This window comes from Protobothrops mucrosquamatus, unplaced genomic scaffold (genome assembly GCF_001527695.2).
Source record: "Protobothrops mucrosquamatus isolate PMUCROS unplaced genomic scaffold, P.Mucros_1.0 scaffold378, whole genome shotgun sequence".
Lineage (NCBI taxonomy): Eukaryota > Metazoa > Chordata > Lepidosauria > Squamata > Viperidae > Protobothrops > Protobothrops mucrosquamatus.
In genome coordinates, this window is record NW_015386710.1 from 996,040 (window position 1) to 1,016,278 (window position 20,239).

Below are 20,239 nucleotides of genomic sequence, written 5' to 3' on the forward strand. Positions count from 1 at the left end.
AGACCTGTGGACTTCAACTCCCAGAATTCCCCAGCCAGCCATGCTGGCTGGGGAATTCTGGGAGTGGAAGTCCACAGGTCTTAAAGTTGCCAAGGTTGGGGACCCCTGCTCTACTGTTCTTTTATGATCTCAGAATAGGAGATTCTTGATCATAGCACTGGCATTCAATGGCACAACTGAGAATTCCACCAGGAGAAGGAGCAAATAAACAGACATTGTGAAAATACATTGTGAATATTTGTATGTAACTACAAAAGTCCATCTGTCATTCTTTGCTTTCCTAAAGTAACAAAGTACAAGGTCAAAACTAAGGATACATTAAAAGCTTTACATATACTAAGGTTTGAGCTCTATCAATCGCAGATATGAGAAACCATGGACAACCTGCAATTATTCAGAGCACATAAATTGACTCAAAAGACAATTACTTTAAGTATTTTAGAAATATGCGACTTCTTAAATACATGTGGCATCCAAACAGAAAAATGCTCTGCAGCATTTGAAGTGTACTGAACCATGAGTCAGGCTGTAACCTTAGAGTGAGAGGTAAATTTATAGTTTATTATCAGAAGCTATTTCTTTTTATCTTTTTTTCTCCCTTCCTTGCAGTTTTAGTTTTCCCTTTGATTTCTTTTTCTTTCCTCTTCCTTACTTTTTATTAATTTGAATTTGTTTTATCTTTTTTAAAACTTTAAAAATTATATATATACATAGGTATATATACAGTATATATACATATACATAAAGGAATTTGTGCTGTTTGCAACATAAAATTCATGTTTCAGTTCTTGTAGCAAAAATAATTCCTTGATCTATATAATTGGGCTGGGATTCAATGTACTCACAGAAAGCATACTTATATTAGTGTGTGTGTGTGTATGCGCACATGCGCGCGCATGTGTGTACCTTTCCCTTGTAGAGGAACAGATGATACTATGTGTTCAGCATAGATTAATTGCAGGAATAACTTGTGTGGATCCTATGACAAGTTTTCAATGCATGCGGGTGTCACACAACTCCCCCTTATGTCAACTCATATTTCTTTAGGGCCTACTATACTTGAATCTATACTTTGTAAAGTGATACCAATCCATGATCTGTTAGATACCGGGATGCACAGCTGGAGGTGAATGGCAGGTAAGCAAGTGAAACTGAAATCCACCTCAGTCAGTGGAAAAATTGTCTTCCACGAAACCAGTCCATGGTGCCAAAAAGATTGGGAACCGCTGTCCTAGTATACAGTCTTAATCAAAATCTTGTTAGCAAAAAGTCCTACCAAGTTTAATACAACTTTCTGGTTAAAGGCACATAAAGGTTATAATTAATTTTTATTGTCAATTTTTCAGTGTGACAAGGATGCAATTCCACTTGTGCCAGGCTCTTATATGAAAAATATACAGTATGCTTATAAAAACTCTGCTTTACTAGTAATATGCTACTTTCGTTCCACCCTTTCTACTAGCTTAGTTGACTCCTATGATTAAATATGCCATAAACTTAGCATCTAGCAGAGCAGCTAATGAATGCCTTGGAAAAGATATTCAAATGCCATTATGTGTCTATATCTACAAAGATCAGAATTATGCAAGCTATGTTATTCCCTGTGTCACTCTGTGGAAGTGAAAGTTGCACTTTAAAGAAATAGGATAGGCAGAGTGTTGATGCTTTTCTACTTTGATGTTGAAGAAGACTTCTAAGAATATCATAAACAGCCAAGAAAACAAACTAATAGATCATTGAACAAACCAATCCAGAGTTCTTGAGACCCAAATCATTAGGCTCAAATTATCCTATTTCGGACACATTATGCAAAGACCCAGCTCTCCAGAAATACTCTTATGCTGGGAAAGATAGAAACTAAAGAAGAGGATGAACAGAAGCAAAATAAACTTACAGAGTTACAGAGATGATGAGTACATCTTTAGGAAACATGAACAAGCAGATTAGAGATAGATTGTCTTAGAGAAAAATCTATCGATGTGGTTACTAGGAGTTAAAAATGACCTGATGGCACATAATGGATCTATCAATAATTAAAGTATATGAAGAACCTATGCTTCGTAATCATACATGGCACAGTTGTGTTGAAGCCCTGAACCAATCTATGCTTATGATGTCATCTTTTTGATTTCTTGCTGAATATGCAACAGGGGACTTTGTCTCCTCCATGTCCAGCACAGAACTTCAATGGATCGATCGTCAAAGTTCAAATAATCTTATTCCTGCCAACAATCTCCTAGGTTTTTATAAGCAGATGGTATAAAGGAGCCAGATGGGAGCCCAGTGGCGTAGCGTGGGTTGTCAGCACCCGGGGCAAGGCAAGTAATTTGCGCCCCCCCTCCACAGTGGGCGGCGACCCGGCGGCTCGGATCGGATTCGCACAGGCAGGGGCAGAGAGCTGCGAGTGCGAGCGCGCCCTCCCAGATGTTGCGCCCGGTGCGGCCGGCCCCCCCTGCACCCCCCACACTACGCCTCTGTGTGAGCCATCAAACTCCCACATCTCTACACTTTTGCTCCCTGGGGGAACATCTTTAAAATCAAGGATCGGGTGATCTGATAACAGATCAGGTCCTCTCTTCAAAGCACATCCTGCACTGGAGAAACAAAGCCCCCCTCTGAAAATGAAAATGGGAAGACTCACATATAACACAAGCTGTATTTTGTGGAAAGGTCTGTTTTGCTATTGTCCTAAAGGCTTCCCGTGATCCAAAAATAGCACTACACCCATTTTAATTGTCTAATTGTCTTTTATTGCAAACCGAATATCCCAGCCTTTTAGCTAGTTTTTATTTGGCTACACTTTTTGTTTTAACATAAACATTTGTCTATTTGTTTGTCCTTCCTGTAGCCCAGGCCCAGAACCATAATTGAAGAAAACTAAAAAATGTTTTTAAAAAAATGGACAAGTAAAGAAGGGAAACTGAGCTATGTAGCTGAATTCAATTAGGGACTAGAAGGAAAAAAGGAAGCGAGGATTATATCAAGTTCTTCTATCCTACTTTACCATCCGAATCCGGGTGGGATCCCCCCCTTCTTCCCCAACAGGAAAAATTAAATAAGTTAAAATGATTAGGTGACCTGAAGCAGAAAGACGAAGGCGGTTGAACCAGGAGAGGCAAACCGAGAAGGCCCTGAAAAATGAGTTTTCCCCAGCTTAGGCCCGAGGTAAGCCCCGGCCTTGCGTGGCGGGCGCTGCCGGTGTCCTTACCGCTTCCACGGCGTGCTGCAGGATGGAGGTGAACTTGGAGAACATCTTGTCCCTGGACTGGAGTAGCCGCTGACGGGAGGATCTGGAGAACTCTTCGATCCGCCGCCTCCGCTCCAGGGTGAGGGCTGCATGCGGCTGACCGGGCAGCGGGGATCAGATCGGCTACCCAAGCAAGTCGGGCTGCCCAGCTCTGCCTGCCGCAGGAGACACCGTGGCACTGACGGAGGCAAACACCCACCCGCGCCGGCCTTCGGCTACGGAGCCCGGAAGTCGGAAGCCGAGCGCCTTCGCCCGGCGCCGTTGCTTCTGCTCCCTCCCCTCTCAGGGGCCTCCAAGAGCCGCTCCGTCCGCGGAGGCCGGTGCTGCAGCGCTTTAGCCAGAGCCGCTTAAGCAGAAAGCAACGCGGGCTCCGAGAAGAACTACTTAGAAGGGAGCTGCGGTGTAACGCAAACGGCCACTAAAGGATCTCTCAAGCGCAGCTCTTCTTCCCCTCCCTCCGAAGATCGAGCAAAATGCCCGATGAAAGGCGAGGCAGAGCGAAGTTCTGATGCACGGCAGGTGCCTATTGCAGGGGAAGGAGGCGGGGGGGGGGGGCGAGAGAGGGAGAAAAGCGATAACACGAATGCAACTAGCGGCCCAGGGAGGAAGAGGCGAAAGAGGCGGAGAGTTGGCCTTTTCTCGAAGCGTTCGCTGGCTGAAGAGGTCGATCCAATCTCCTGTCCCGACCCAGATGTTCACTCACCTCTGGCGGACATGGCTCAGATGGACCAAGAGAGAGGCGGCGGCGGTGGCGGCGAGCGCAAGAAGCGAAGCCCCCTCCCCGACATTAACCGGGCGCAGCCGAGCAGCATCTCCCCATGTGCCGCCGGGACTGCGAGCGAGAGGGCGGTACCTGTCTGCCTCTCAAAGGGAGCGAGGGAGCGCCGCGGACTAGTAAGACAGCCGACCGCTGCAGCCACTGCGAGCAGCGACCGGCTGGGCCTGGGAGGGGCCATTTGCCGCTTCGCCAGGCGCTGCAGCGCCAGTCGGGTCTGGCTAAAAAAACAAGCGCCTTTCCCGGCCCACCAATTCGTGGCCGGGACGTCCTGCGGAACAGCGGGCGGACGATTTGCTTCTTCGCTCCTTGATGCAATAACATTCCGGAATGAATTCTGGCTTAGCTGCCGGGTAAAGAAGCCAAGTGTTTTTCTGAGGGCAACTCAGGACGGATAAAGAAGCCAAGTGTTTTTCTGAGGGCAACTCAGGACATTTTATGTCGTTTGCATCGAGCTAGCAACAGGTACTACCGTCATCCACGGTATTTTTAAAAGGGGAGAGGGCACTTCCAGGTGCCCACAATGAAGTGTTGGAAGAAAAGTCTTCATCATGGTTCAGTCCAAGCCGGGGATAAACAACATGGCAACTGCTTTAGAAAGAAGGTTGCAGTTTAATCAAGAAGCTTGGGAAATTTTGAAAAGTGAGATAATAAAAGCCCAGTCTAGCACGATACCAACAAAGAGGAAAAATAACAGCTCTTAAAAGAAACCAGCATGGCTGCATAAACAACACTCTGATAAATTGAAAGATAAAAAGGACAAGTATAGAAACTGGAAAGAGGGGCACATAACTAAGTCAGAATATCAGCAAATAGCCTGAGCCTGCAAAGATGAAGTGAGGAAAGCTAAGACTTGTGACCAAAGTCAAAAATAACAAAAAAAGCTTCTGTCAACATGCAAAAAACAAGAAAAAAGTGAAGGAAATGATTGATCCATTAGTGGGTGAAAGTGGCAAGAAGGTGACAAGCAACAGGGAGAAAGCAGAACTATTTAATTCATTTTTTTGCATCTGTCTTTACACAAAGGGAAAAAACAGACCAACCTATCAAAAATAGTGCCATAAAAAACAGAATAGAAACACAAGTTAAGATAGGCAAGAAAATGGTAAGTGAGCACCTGTTCAGCGTAGACGAGTTCAAATCACCAGGACCAGATGGATTACACCTCAAGGTTCTCAAGAAACTGGCAGATGTGATTTCAGAACCACTGAACTATATTTTTCAAAGATCCTGGAGCACTGGGGAACTACCAGAGGACTGGAAAAGAGTTGATGTAGTTCCCATCTTCAAAAAAGGAAAAAAAAATGGATCCAGGAAATTACAGACCTATCAGCCTGACCTCAATACCTGGGAAGATTCTGGAAAAGATAAGCAATGAATAACCAAACACCTAGAGGCAAACAAAGTCATTACTAAAAGCCAACATGGGTTTGTCAAAAACAGATTATGCCAGACAAACCTTATTGCATTCTTTGACCAAGTGACAAAATTAGTGGATCAGAGGAATGCTGTGGATATAATTTACTTGGACTTCAGTAAGGCATTTGATAAAGTAGATCACAACCTACTTCTCGATAAGATAGAAAAATGTGGATTAAACACCATCACCACCAGATGGATTCGTAGCTGGCTGACTGGCCATACTCAGCGTGTGGTCCTCAATAGAACTGCATCTACATGGAGGCTGCACAAAATTGCATCCAATAGTGAAGAAGTGTTGGAAGCCTTCAATCCTGAAGACCACGCTAAGGGATTACAGGACCTCGATTTTGGCATTAATGTCCCTCTTATCCAACACAGTCTCGGTCTGTGTTGGGACTTGAAGAAAGATGGCTTTACCTTTAGAGCTCCGGCACAGAACACCGTCTTCACAAGAAGAGGAGTTCTGTCAACAGTGAATAGCCTGTTCGACCCTCTAGGGTTTGCCGCACTGGTAACGGTCCAAGGGAGGCTCCTTCTGCATGCGCTCTCCCAAAGCACCACAGACTGGGATGAGCCACTTCTGCCAGAACAGAAGCAAGACTGGGAGACGTGGCGTGCATCCCTAAGTTGTCTCCAAAGTGTCTGCGTGCAGCGCATGTATGTCTCCATTTCACCTGCCGCCACACCAAAGAAAGAATTGCATGTCTTCTCAGATGCATCAACAAAGGCAATTGCAGCTGTAGGATACATCAGAGTCCACGGCGGGGAGAGTGACATGCACATTGGTTTCGTCATGGGAAAGGCGAAACTAGCACCACAACAAGGTCACACCACACCAAGGTTGGAACTCTGCGGTGCCATATTGGCTGTAGAACTTGCAGATCTGATAACGAAAATGATAGACCTTGAGCTACGATCCACCACCTTCTATACAGACAGTAAAGTGGTGTTGGGCTACATTCATAACCAAAGCAGACGCTTCTACGTTTATGTAAGCAATAGAGTGGAAAGGATTAGAAGATCTTCAAGTCCTGAGCAGTGGCAGTATGTGCCAACAGATCAGAACCCTGCGGACCAGGCTATGCGGTCCATTCCTGCATCACAGTTGGCAGAATCGATCTGGCTAAAGGGTCCTGAGTTCTTGGCTCGTCTAGACAACCTCGTCCAGAGACCAGAACACTATGAGCTTCTAGACCCAGATCAAGGATGCCGACGTTCGACTTCAGGCACCCAGCAAATCGCTCAGACAGGACAAGAAAATGACTGTCCAGGCTATCTGCTTATCAACAGTAATCAAGGAAACAAGAGAAACCACCCCTTAACCATTCCCTAGAACGGGAATGGTTTGAACGCTTCTCCAGATGGAGACCTCATAGCAGTGATCATCCATTTCCTGCATAGCAGGATCATCCATTTCCTGCATCGTGAGATAAGCTTCTCAGACGGCTATTTCCAAGCTGAGAGAAGGATTCTACGAAGTGTGCAACAAGATGCATACCCAGTAATATTCGAGTGTCTGAAAGCTAAGAAGCTGATCCTGGGGTCTAGTTCACTGCTGAAGTTGAACCTGTTCCTTGATAGCCATGACTTACTTCGAGTAGGGGGCATCTAGATAAGACTAAAATGGCCCCAAACATCAAGCACCTTGTCATCCTTCCCGCTCGTCAACATGTAACGAACCTCCTGGTCCAACACTACCGCGAAACTGTCCACCATCAAGGCCGGCACTTCACAGAAGGTGCCATTAGAGCTGCTGGACTCTGGATCATGGGAGCCAAAAGGTGCATCGCTACCGATTTGTACAGGTGCCTGCATTGTTGCAAACAACAAACAACGGGGTGCGACACAACACCAGTTGATGGCTGACCTGCCACCCAAGCGCCTTAGTCCCGGACCGCCATTTACCAACGTAGGCCTAGCCGTCTTTGGCCCTTGGTCCATGACTGTTTGTCGGACCAGAGGTGGTCAAGTTAACAGCAAACGTTGGGCCGTCCTCTTCACATGTCTTAGCATTTGAGCCGTTCACATTGAAGTCATCAAATCCATGGACACCTCCTGCTTCATCAACGCTCTAAGAAGGTTCCAAGCCTATAGAGGCCCAGTTAAGGTATTTAACTCTGACCGCGGAACTAACTTTGTAGGAGCCTGCAAGGAATTACAGATTGACAAAGGCACTTGCCTTGATTCAGTAATTGACGAATATCTAAAGGCCTAAAACCGTGTATGGACATTTAATCCACCCCATGCATCCCTCATGGGAGGAGCATGGGAACGCATATCGGCATAGCCCACAAAATCCTGGATTCCATGTTGACAAAGACACCCACGCTGATGCATGAGATTCTCACCACCCTCGTGACAGAAGTGGCAGCTATCATCAACGCTCGACCTTTGGTTCCAGTTTCCTCGGATCCTGAAAATCCAACTATCCTCACCCCGGCCACCTTGCTAACCCAGAAGACAGGCGACTGGCCAGCACCATTAGGGAACTTTGTTCCCAAAGACATGTATAAACAACAATGGAAACAAGTTCAACTGCTCGCCAACACTTTCTGGAAGCGCTGGAAGCAAGAATACTTGTCTACCCTACAGGATTGCCACAAATGGAAGACCAAAGAGCCTAACCTCGAAGAAGACCTTGTATTGTTGAGAGACAAGGACGTGCATCGGAACTCGTGGCCCATAGGGCTTGTGCACCAAGTTCTACCCAGCTCTGATGGACTAGTTCGCCAAGTTGAAGTCCAAATTGTGAAGCCACAAGAGTCATGTCGTGACTCAAACTTTCGTTAAAAGACTTTACACCAGGCCGATCACTGACCTGGTACTGCTGTTAAGGAAGACCAAACTTGAAGATTGAACCTTGAGCTAGGCATATTTTGTGTTTACCTCATAGTCACATTGATTGATGCTATGCCTTTGTTTATTTTAGTTGATAGTTAATAGTGGAAATTTTATAATTCCAGGTGGAGAGTGTGCTGGTCAGAGTAAATAGCTATTTTAGGAATTAAGAACTGTCCCTTTAAGGGATAGCCTTTTGGGTAATGTAGTTTTAAGTTACCTGGTCATATCTGTGTTTCGGATTGGCCACTGGGAGGGACTTCTGATTGGCTATCTGGGATTACTGGCTACGTGCAGGCCAGCAAGGTTTTTATGAATTCCAGCCACAGGCCAGAGGGGTTTTTATGAATTGCAGCTCCTTTAACATGGGAGATACTACCTCTTTTCACCTACGTGTTGGGGTCAGATTATGAAATGTGCTTCAGAAGAATCTCTCCAGTAACTGAGTTAATGTTTAGAGAATGCCTGATGAATTAAAGTAATCTGCACGAAACCCTTTCCGTGGAGCTTATCTGCCTGTATCAAGCAATAGCACCCCCCTTTGCTTGAAACAGAACAAGTAACACTTACAAAATTGTAAGATGATTTGTCTTGAAGGAGCTGATAGAGAGGGTACTTTCTAGCTTCTTTAAAGAGTTCATGTTTAATATTTAACAAGGTGGCCTCACGGAGGCATTCTAAAGTCACTATCATACCATTAGGTAGAAGACATTCTACTAGTATTTTTAGTGGCATTAGGTGCATGCCCATAATTCACCGGATGATGGTCGTGGAGGCATTTTGTTAGGCCTCTTCTTTGACTATTATCAAAAAACTATGATTGTAGATTCCTGTAGGAAAGACTGTAACTCTTATTATTTTGGAACAGGGAGATACCATACAGCTCCCTACTTCACATGATGGTCACATTATTGTGAAGTTCTCTGTTATTCACATGTTGCAATTTAGGAATGGATTTTTTCTATCATCAAGAAACATTCTACAATCTTTATATGAACTTCTTCTCAACTCTTGGACATCGTACTGTTTGAAGTTTTACTGAAAACACTAAAGTTATAATCAAATTCAACATAGCTATTGAAGGGTAAATGTCCAAATCATATGACTACCCTTAAAGTTCTCACCACCATTTTGGCTTTTCTAAAGCAGCTGTCTCTGGCTGGAAGCCGCTGTTGGCTGTTGGCCGTGCGCTTCCTTGGAGGGGAGGGGGAGGGGAAGGGAGTCCGTGAAATGAGGCTGCGGGCCGGGCGGAAGCGTGGGTGCCATGGCATCGCTGTTCCCAGCTAAAGGCGTAGGGAGAATGGGCAGAGGAGACGACTGCAGCTCCAGAGAAGAGGAGATGGAGCCACGGCCGTGATGGTGGCAGACGGGCTGGGGGAGTCTCCAGGCTCCGCTTCCGATTCGGAGAGCCGCTCGTCCCCCCACTAAACCTGACCGAGCAGTTCAACGGCAGTGCAGCGCATCCCGACGCTGGTGGCTGCGGCCAGCAAGGATCAGCTTCTCTATTTGTACGCGCGCTATAAGCAGGTCAAATGTGGTTATTGCAACATTCCCAAACCTGTATTTTTTTATTTTGAAGGCAAGTAGAAATGGGAAGTTTGGAAAGCATTAGGTGACACAAGTCTTGAGCAGGCAATGCGAGAGTACATTGATGCTGTGAAAAAATTGGACCCTACATGGAATCCACAGATATGAGAAAAGAAAGGAAAAGAAGGAAAAACTGTATATGGAGGTCCAGTTATCAGTTCACTGTATCAGGAAGAAACCATCAGGGAGGAAGATAAGAACATATTTGACTATTGCAGAGAAAACAACATTGACCATGTAACCAAAGCCATCCAATCAAAAAAAGGAGTGAACACATGTAGGGAATGGGTTTTTATACTCTCTGGAGCCTTTTGTTTGGAGTTGTTCCTGTGGCATGAACTTTGACCTGAGTCTGAGTGTGCCTTTCTGGTATTCTGATGGTGATGGGTCAATCTTATTATGTCCAAAGGTCATATCCTGCTTCCCTGGGGCTGATTACTCTTAGAGTTTGGATGGGGTATGTAGATTTTAGGTCTTTGTCTTCTTAATCTCCTAGCTCCCTGGATTTACATCTGCATCTCTATAGAGCTGGTTTCTGCTTGGGGAAGGGAGACTTGGGGCTATTAAGAAAACTGGGCATGCTTTCCTGCCTCTTCGAGATCCTTTGAGAAAATATATTTTCCTGCCCTTTTAATATTTCCTTCTCTGTGGGGCTGACTTCCCACAGAAGGAACCTCAGCGAGTATAAATTGATAAACTGTATTTGAAATGATCAGTATTTTGATCAGCATTTTGCATTCAAAGCAATTAAATCAGTTAAAATATATTCTAAAATATATTCTAAATGTACAGTTTTCTCCATGCAAATATCATAGTATTGTTTTCAATGGCCAAAGAATGATGGAGGAAAAAAACTTACATCAAGGTAAGATGAATGAGAAAAGGGGGGAATGTTCAGATGATTATTTTTCATTCTGGGCCTTTCAGAGCCTTTAAAAAGTCCTGTTGTTTCTGGATGGATAGATAGATAGATAGATAGATAGATAGATAGATAGATAGATAGATAGATAGATAGATAGATAGATAACCTTTATTGTCACTTTTTACTGTGGACATAATGACACACATTAAAAATGAAATTTAATTGCTTGCTCTCAAACTGCAATGAAGGTTTTATAGTTTGTGATGTTGTGTGTGACTTCAGATATGTGGTGATTCATCAGCTGAAGCACAACCATATTATGGTTACAAAACCAGTCAGTATTGTTGATGCCTCCTGGTATGGAAAAAAAACAGAAACTGTCCTCAAGCCTGGCTCATAAGCTGCTTTTTTCAAGAGGGAGACGACAATGTGCACCTTGGTCAACTATTACACAGCTCATTCTCTGGGCACAAATAGCAAGACTTTTAATCCCAGAAGAGCTTCCAGGTGGATATGTTTTCTCAAGATAAATTGATGGCCAGAATACTATTGTAGAGCTTATAATGGTAATGTCTGAAATGTCCAAAACGATATCTGTAAGTTCAATGTATAACAAAAGCAACATCCTTTTCATTCAACGATAGTAGGCACGTCATATATACAATCAAAATCTTCAGAGCAACTAAAAGTGCAATATCTACTCTATGGCACACTATATACATCTGTCATAATGATGAAATCAATATTTCGGAGGGCCTCATTCTGTCTGCCTAAATGTGCACCCAAGTCTTTAATAAGTCTAAAAACTATCCTGATTTCACTAAAAACCTGAATTGGACTCTGCCATCTGAGATAACAGGCTCATATTTCATATTGGAAAATCCTTTAGTGGTGTTGACTTTGCAAGCATTGGCTTTCTCCCTCATGGCTATAGATTAAAATCCAAATATGTTGGATTTTACACTCAATATTTTGTCTCAATTGGCTAAGAAAAAGCTCTGTTGGAAATCAGTTAAGAGGACTTGAGTTTTCTCCATAAAAGTATTACTTAACTATACCATCCATAGCATAAAATACCTTACCAATATTTCATGCTAAAGACACAGAAAAAGTTTTGTGTTGGCTAGATTCTGCCTCAGGAGACACTGTGACACTGACGGAGGCTAATACCCACCTTCACTGGGATTCGGCTACAGAGCCCAGAAACCGATTGTCTTTGTCCGGCGTCATTGCTTCTGCTCTCTCCTCTCTTGGGGAGGGGGCTACAAAAGTCGCTACCTCCGCAGGTGCTGCAGCGCTTTGGCCAGAGCCGCTTAAGCAGCAGAAGAGGAAAACAACGTGCTCTCCGAGAAAGAAAGAACTACAAAGCACAGCTTCTTTCAATTCTTCTTGTCCGAGCCAGAAACCAGGAGGTGTCTAGTAGCACCTTTTCTGAGTCAGTTTTGTTGAAGTTTTTGTCAGTTGCAGCTCATTCCCAACAACAGCTTATCTTCTCATTTATAAATTGAAGGGTGGCATTTAGTATTACCTCTTACAGGGTCTGTATGTTAATCCTTAAAGCTACACCTTTCAAATTTCCCTTACTACTTTCCAAGAGAAAGTACTGTCACTGATGAAACAACTTTCTGTCTTTTTTTCTTTCGACTTCAATAACCTATGTTTGAATTTTATCTGTGAATGACAAGGATCCTTAAATAGAATACAGGTAATCCTTGATGTACAGCCATAACTGAGCCCCAAATTTTTGTTGCTAAGCGAGATAGTTGTTAAATGAGTTTTGCCCCATTTTAAGACTTTTCTTGCCACACATAAGTGAATCCTGCAGTTGCTAAGTTAGTAACATGATTGTTAAGTGAATCTGGTTTCTCCATTGACCTTGCTTGTCAGAAGGTCACAGAAGTTGATCATGTGACTCTGGGACACTGCAACCATCAGAAATATGAGTCAGTGGTCAAGCGTCTGAATTTTGATCACGTGATCAGGGGAATGCTGCAAAGGTCATATGTGTGAAAAATGGTCATAAGTCACTTTTTTCTGTACCGTTGTAACTTTGAAGGGTCACTAAATGAACTGATATAAGCCAAGGATTACCGGTATCATGGTAGATGGCAGTACCTACATTATCTTGATGAAAAGCTAAGTAGAGTCTGAATATTGTTAGCACATGGAGTAATATTGTTGGCTAGATTGGGGAGTAAGTTATACACACACACACACTCAAAAGCAAACTACTTCCATGTTTTACAGGAAAACTGGATGGATGTGTCTAACACAGATACCAGGGAATTAAACTCAACTTGAGGAACTTTTTAAGAGAATGTGTGAAAATGCTTAGATTGATTAAAATAGTATAGATTTTTAGAAAAACCAAAACAGTAAGCAGGGATAAGGACAATTTGAAATACTTGAGGGTGAGAGACTTCCAGCTTTGTTCAATGTGTGCTCTGCCTCTGTGTATTCCTGTACCAGAGCTTTTTTGGGTAAGCAGAAAAGAAACTTGAGAGTAACACTTGTCACAGTCAGGGATGGCAGAGTATAGCTGAATATCATCAGCCATAAAGAAGGTTGAAGTACTGTAAGTGGAAAAAATAGCTAATAAATATATTCTGATGGAATGAATTTGGTACTGTACACTAAAAACATAGCTAGGACATCACTGAATTTTAAAAAAAGAAATGCTAAGCATGTGTGCAATACTAGCTTTCTGAAAAGTTGCAAGACATGTTGCTAATATAGATTTCCAGGCAAAATGGCATTATAGTCAGATAAGTACTAGCATCCTTTGATACTCCTGGAACTTCTTATCTCATGAACACATAATACTTATTAGGTTGTCCTTCACTTATGACCATAATTACGCTGGAATTACAGTTGTAAATTGTTGAAGTCTAAGTCAGATCAAACCTGATTTTTTAAATTTTTTTGCTGCAATCATTAAGTGAATACCCTGGCTGTTAAGCAAATCAATTTTCCCAATGAGATTTTTCTGTCAGAAACAGGAAGTGAACACTAAAAACTGGCAAAAATGTTAGAAGTTGTAATCACGTGACCTCTGCCAAGAGCTATAAAGCACCCAAAATGTGATCACGTGTCCAGATACTGTATACGTATGTATGTGTGTGTGTTTGTGGCTGTTATAACTTTGAAAGTCATGAATAGCTGTAGGGAATTCTGTTGTAACTTTGAACAGTCATTAACCAATTATAAGTCAAGAACTATGTGTACTTGCTTCGTTTAGTGACAATTTTAATTCAATGGGTACTAAGTTTGTAGGGAGTACAATAACTTTGACTACAACAGATCTGCATAAATTATGAACTACTGGGGACCATGTATTTTATTTTCCATATTTGCAAATATAACATTGGACACTTATTTCAATTTGAATCACTAGATAGGATAAGGAATTTCAGAATTCAGTTCAGCTTGAAAAGTAATGTGTTCCCCAGTTGCATACTATTACAGCGTATTAGGATTCTTTAGTGCCACAAGTTAGACATGAAAAGCATTTGGTCATAGAAATTACTTTGACCTTGTTACTCATGAAATGCTTACACTATAGCAGGGGTGTCAAACTGCCGGCCTGCGGGCCGGACATGTCATCCGGAAGCCGCGCCCACCCCATTACCGGCAATGGCAAAACTGTCCTGATACGTCTCGCGACGTCACATGACATCGAGAGTTTGACATGTCTGAACTATAGGATAAATACAGTTTTAAATAGTAATACCCAGGTGACCTTTTTATTGGGTAATACTCAGAACAAACTGAGTTTTGAACAAACTGACTTTTGAGTTTGTTAGAACTGAGTATTTACTGAGTAATACCCAGTAAAAAGGCTTGTTTTTTCATGTCTAACTTATAGCAACAAAGAATCCTAATACCCTGTAGAACTGAGTTCTAAAAAAACTATTTTAAAAACTTTAAAAATTAAGTTTATCTTAGCTTTTTGCAAATTATCCATATTAAGTAGTATTATTTGAATTATTTCATAATATTACTACTAGTGTTTATATGGATTCACGCTTATTAAGAGTTTTTGGGGAAGTCAGCTGAAGCTCCTAAGCCTTGGTTTTTTTATCTTGTCTTTCTAAAAAGTTATAATAAACTTATAAAATTAATTTTAATTATGTCAATTTTGAAAAAACAAACAAATATCGTCCATTCTTATAAATCAGTGCAGGGTGTCTTTAAACCATGTACAAATAGGTTTTTTTTTTTTGTTAAAATGAATTTAATGCAACAGCAAAACTTTGGCCATATTGGATCTTGGCAGAGAATGCATGATTAAGGATGCATGTGTTATGCTTGCCTTAAATCCCCATTTTTTAAAATTTATCAACAATTATGCAATTTTCATGCATACTGATGTCAACATGATATAATACTAAAAGGATAAATCTACAGGGAATTATGCTGATAATTGTTGAGCTCTCTCAATGTTTAAATAGGCTTTTTTAAAGAAAGGTCATGGAAGATAACTGAATAAATTCAGACAGATTTGTTTTCTTTCAAATATCTCCACCCCAGTCTATTCAGTCAAATACACTGAAGTAGCCAATATACTATCCATTGTAGATATCTAATGATTTGTAAGGTTGATCATTAGTTATATTATTAATTGCAATGTAAACAAGATACAAAATGAAATCTATGAAGAATTCTCTAATTATGAGGAAATAGACAATTTACATCAGGGGAAAAATAAATCAGATATTCCCTGCAGATGGCAGTAGGTTTACACATTTTAAAGTGGACGCTATTAACCTCTAGAGGGAGGAAAGTTGTGTTTTGAGGAAAAACTACCTGATTTATACAAAGTATGTAAAACCCATTTTAAAATTTCCATTTTAAGAAAAAAGTGCATGTGAAATTGAATAAATTATAAAAAAATGTACAAAATGTGCAAAATGTAAGGAAAATTCTTTTTGCTCATAGAACTTATTTTTCATACCAGTCTTTCTAATACAGTTTATCTGCAATTTTCTTTAACTGTATTTTACCTTTTACATCCTGGTCGATCATTACTGTTATTGTATTATTCAAATCTGTGTGCTAGTTGTAATAGATAACAGGAATAGCCATTGCCTAGGCCAAGTGGGCTAAAACATTTTTAAAATTCAGAATGTCTTGACAAGCATTTGAAGGATCACCGAAAAAGATTTCCTTAATTCATTGAAATATGAGAAGGGGAACATATAGCACAATCAGATTTGCAAGACTTGTAACTAATCCCAGTAAAAGTAGTTTCACCTTTTTGCCAAGATGAGTTCATAATCTGGCCTACCTAGTGGAAACCCCCCCCCCCCCGTCTACTCTTTGTTTGCTGTTTTTGTTGGCCTTATAAAGCATTGTTGAGTTTCAACAAGTAGTGACAATAACAACATATGTGGACACCAGGTGAAGACAAATATGACTAGGACCATGATAACCATCCTCAGCATGAAAGAGATTAACAGTAGTAAGTGGACAAAACAGCTAGGGTCATGTTTGTCCATTTTTAATATCTTAAGTTGAATGGAGCAGATGGAAAAAGTTGTAGCCCTGAAAGACCAATTGTAGGACTGAATGAATGTATATTTGTTGTTGAAGGCAGATGAGTGAAATAAATCACAATACCTCTGATAAACTGAAAGGGGACTTCAACAAAATAATACTGAGATGTAAGTAGTAGCAAAAGTGGCCCATGATGAATAACATAACCTGGTTGCTTGTGAATTTGAAACAAGACTACTGACTTTGATTTTAAACTTGGGAATTTCAAGAAAGGGGATAAAGAAAAGACTGGGGTACATAGCAGGGAAGTTCGTAACTGGGTCAGTTATGGGAGAAAACAAAGACTGAAAACTAATTATTTTTAATATTATTATTTGTATGTGGACTTTAGCACAAAGTCTGAGGAGTGCTTAGAGAATGGTAACTCGGCTTCAGTAAAAATGGCCTAATAACAACAATCTTGCCTCTGCAGAAAACAACCCAAGCCAAAATGACAATGAAAGGCAGTGACCAGAGAAGAGGGAGCATTTCCATATTAAATAGGAGTATGAAAAGAAAAAAAATTGACATCAAAACTGATAATGATAATTTTAAGCTGAGATGCAATCAGGCTTTGAGGGTAGATCATGTAGTAAAAGTTTGTGGGGCAGTTAGAGAAATATGAGAATAAGCCCTAAAACACTTAGATGTTCTATTACTTGCTGTGCATCTGGTTTTGATTAATGAGATATATGTATTTTTCATCATTTTGTTGATGAGATGCTTATGTACCCTGTTTTTCAATCTGTGATGGATACATTTATCTCTAAAGAAATCCCAAAGGCTGGAGAATTTGAAATCTTTTCTTTATTTGTGTTAGAACCACCTTCAAATTATAGACATATAATGTTCAACACTGAGCAGGTAAAATAAGTATAAAATAGATCATAGATATATAGTGCATATAAAAGGTATGTAAAATAAATAGAATTAAAGCTAGATGACATTCACCCAGTATTGGTCCACATCAACAGCATGAAGTCTTCCTCCTAGTACACGTTGAAGGACATTGTATGCACCATAGCATGTGTGTGAGATGGACCGTTCTTTCCCACATTCACACAGAGTATCTTCTATAGGGAAGACTCATTTTCTTAAATTGTTCTTTGATCTTTCTATCCCGGCATGCAGTCTCTTTAGAGATTTCCAAACAGGCCAAGGTTATTCTTGACCAGGCAATAGACAACAATCATGTGGTTGGGTTCAGTTGCCTGGTAGCTCCTTACTCGCCTTTCATAGTTCCAGAGCTGTCTCTGGCAGCTGCTTGTTAGGAGGTGCAGAAGTTTTGAGGAAGCTATTCCTTGATCTCAGTCTTGATCTTAGAGGTTGATGGCCGTATAATAGGTGTGTTTCTGCAGATGTCACTTTAACCTCTAAGATCAAGACTGAGATCAAGGAATAGCTTCCTCAAAACTTAGATGTTTCTGGGCAGCATTTTTGTGGCAGAACTTTGGAGGGGGTATGTATACCAGCTAAATAATGCATCTTTTGTATTGGGTTGGTTTTAGACATCTCAGTAACCAGCCTCACTTTTTCATTTAGGGCCACATCCACCTGTTTTGCATGTTTGATCTGTATCAAACAGAACTAGCATATCCTCCAACAGAGTAATGTAGCTCTAATATGGAAGTTCTTAACGTGTGTGGTTGGGTGTCCATCTAGTGCCTGTTATTTTTCTCAGAATGTTGTTCCTAGCAAATATTTTCTGTTTGGTATTAAAAAAGGTATTCTCAGGGCTTTTTTTCTCATAGAACGCCCAGAACGGAATTCCGGCACCTTTTTTGGATGGAACCTTGTAGGGTAGGCAAGGTGGGTTATATAACGTGTGTGAGTTCCGGCACCTTTTTTTTTTTAGAAGAAAGGCACTGGGTATTCTTAAAGGTAAGTGTGTGGTCTAGAGCTATTCCCGAATACTTGGGGGTAGCCCAATGTTCTGGGCCTGTACCATCCCATCATACTTGCAGTGTTCTTGATGTCTCACATTTTTTTTTTAAATGGAAAGCACAGAATTGTGTTTTTAGCTGGTTTGGCTTCAGCTGGTTATCCCTGTAGCACATAGCCATTAGGTTCAGACCCTTGGTCAATTTTTCCTTGGCAGCCTTGAAAGTTATGCTCCGCACTGCTATTGCCAGATCGTTGGCATAAGCAAAACTCCTAGTAGCTTCTGGCATGGTTGGTCATTGGTGTATATGTTAGACAGGATAGGAGCTAGTACGCTATCCTGAAGAAGTTTATTTCTTTGGATTGTCCATCCACTATGTTGTTCATGAAAGTCAACATAACATCTATAGGCATTCTATAATTTTCAAGTTTGAAATAAAACTGGTTTATTCAAATTAGTAAAGTAATATAGTGATTACTGGACAACGCCAATAACCTATTGTCAGGCCAACACAGATCTTGTGTAGGTTATATCACAATTCATGATATTCTAAGGGCTACTGTCTAATTCAGGTGTCAAACTCAATTTCATTGAGGGCCGCATCAGCATTGCAGTTGCCCTTGGGGGGGCAGGTAGGTGTGGCCAGGGTGGGTGTGGCCTACTGGGTGGGCGTAGAGGGAGTAGGTGTGGCCTACTGCGTTGGCATGGCCAGCTCTACATTGTTCGCGTCAATGGTGCTTGTGGGGGCCTGGGCAGGAGTGGGACAGATCTGAGGGTCTCTGGCAGAAGGGGGTGGGACCAGGAAAAGTGCCAAGGCATGGTCCACTGGAGGAGCCTCACTGTTCCTCTCAGGCCATGGGGGGGCTGGATGGTGGTGCGGGCTGCCCGGAGCCCTGGGCAGCAGAGGTCAAATGCCCAGCCTGGCCCTCAAGCACCCGTGGCACCAAGCCCAGCCCCACTTCCCCAAGGGGGTGCCCAGCTGCACTTACCTCCTCCTCAAGGCTGCTACTGCTGTGCTTGCTCTCCTTACCCAAGTTGCTCATGATGGGTGAAGTCAGAGGGAGACTGAATGTGTTTCAGCATAGATGGCCACCACAAATTGTACATTGGCTCCCAGCCGGGTGGCCTGAGCCAGGGCCAAGGCAGTGGGGGCCGTTCCCTCACTGTTTCCAGGATGGCTTGGTGGGCCACATGAAACCACTTCGCGGGCTGCATCCGCCCCCCCCCCCCCGGGCCTTGTGTTTGACATGTCTGGTCTAATTGAATAATTATTTTACAATCATCTATATAAGGAACTGGAGCAGTGTAATTCAAACGAGGCAATTTTAAGATGTGTGAACTTCCTGGCCTCAACCTGTTATCACTATATTCCTTTGGTAATTTAATAAACCAGTTTTATTTCAAACTCTCCAACCTTTGGGCTTCTTTAGAGATGAGAGTCTCCATTACAGAGTGAAGTCTGAAAAATACTGAACTAGAAGATGTCATTCTTGGAAGCAACTGCAGAGAAATTGCAACACATTGGCAATAGATTAGCAAAGCCAGAACTGCTCTGTAATGTAGTGATGTAACAGCATGACTCTTCTTATACAAACAGGGAAACATGAATGGGTGTTATTATCTTTATCCTTGAGTACAGCAGAACTGGACATGCATTTCAAAGTTTCCTTTGGACACAGGGAACATGCTATAGTGAAGAATGTAGGTCTTGCCAGTGTCATGAAGACTTGTTACTTGTCTAGCAATTCACCTTTGCCTACATATGAAGCAAAAAGAGTACAAACGGTATATGACTTAACATAAACAAAAAATTTGGTTCCCACAAAAAGCTGTATATTTTATTTAATGATTTTAAAATCTAAGTAAAAGTCCCAATATTCAAAATTCATCTGGCATGGTTTTCCAGTTTCTAACTTGGTGCCTTAACCATTACACCAAACTGGCTTGCCTAATATTCTGTAGGGGAAAGCCCAAATACAAAGCCCTGCATCTTTTGCACAGGCATCAAAAATGCACACATGTACAAAGAGACAGGTTGATCATGCAGTTGTAATGATCATTATGACTTTTTAGATCCCCCTGGAGTGCCTT

At 41.8% G+C, this 20,239-nt stretch overlaps 1 protein-coding gene and 1 pseudogene across 1 annotated transcript in view; one reads left to right on the forward strand and one right to left on the reverse strand.

The window, feature by feature from the left end:
• FAM160B1 (family with sequence similarity 160 member B1) overlaps positions 1-3,413 on the reverse strand; it is a 34,001-nt gene extending 30,588 nt beyond the window's left edge. The window contains exon 1 of the mRNA XM_015815817.1: positions 3,209-3,413. Coding sequence (XP_015671303.1) covers positions 3,209-3,253 — 45 coding nt within the window. The 5' untranslated portion in view covers positions 3,254-3,413. The remainder of the gene's footprint in view (positions 1-3,208) is intronic.
• Positions 3,414-9,546: 6,133 nt separating this feature from the next.
• Positions 9,547-19,951, forward strand: LOC114922556 (annotated as a pseudogene).
• Positions 19,952-20,239: the final 288 nt, after the last annotated feature.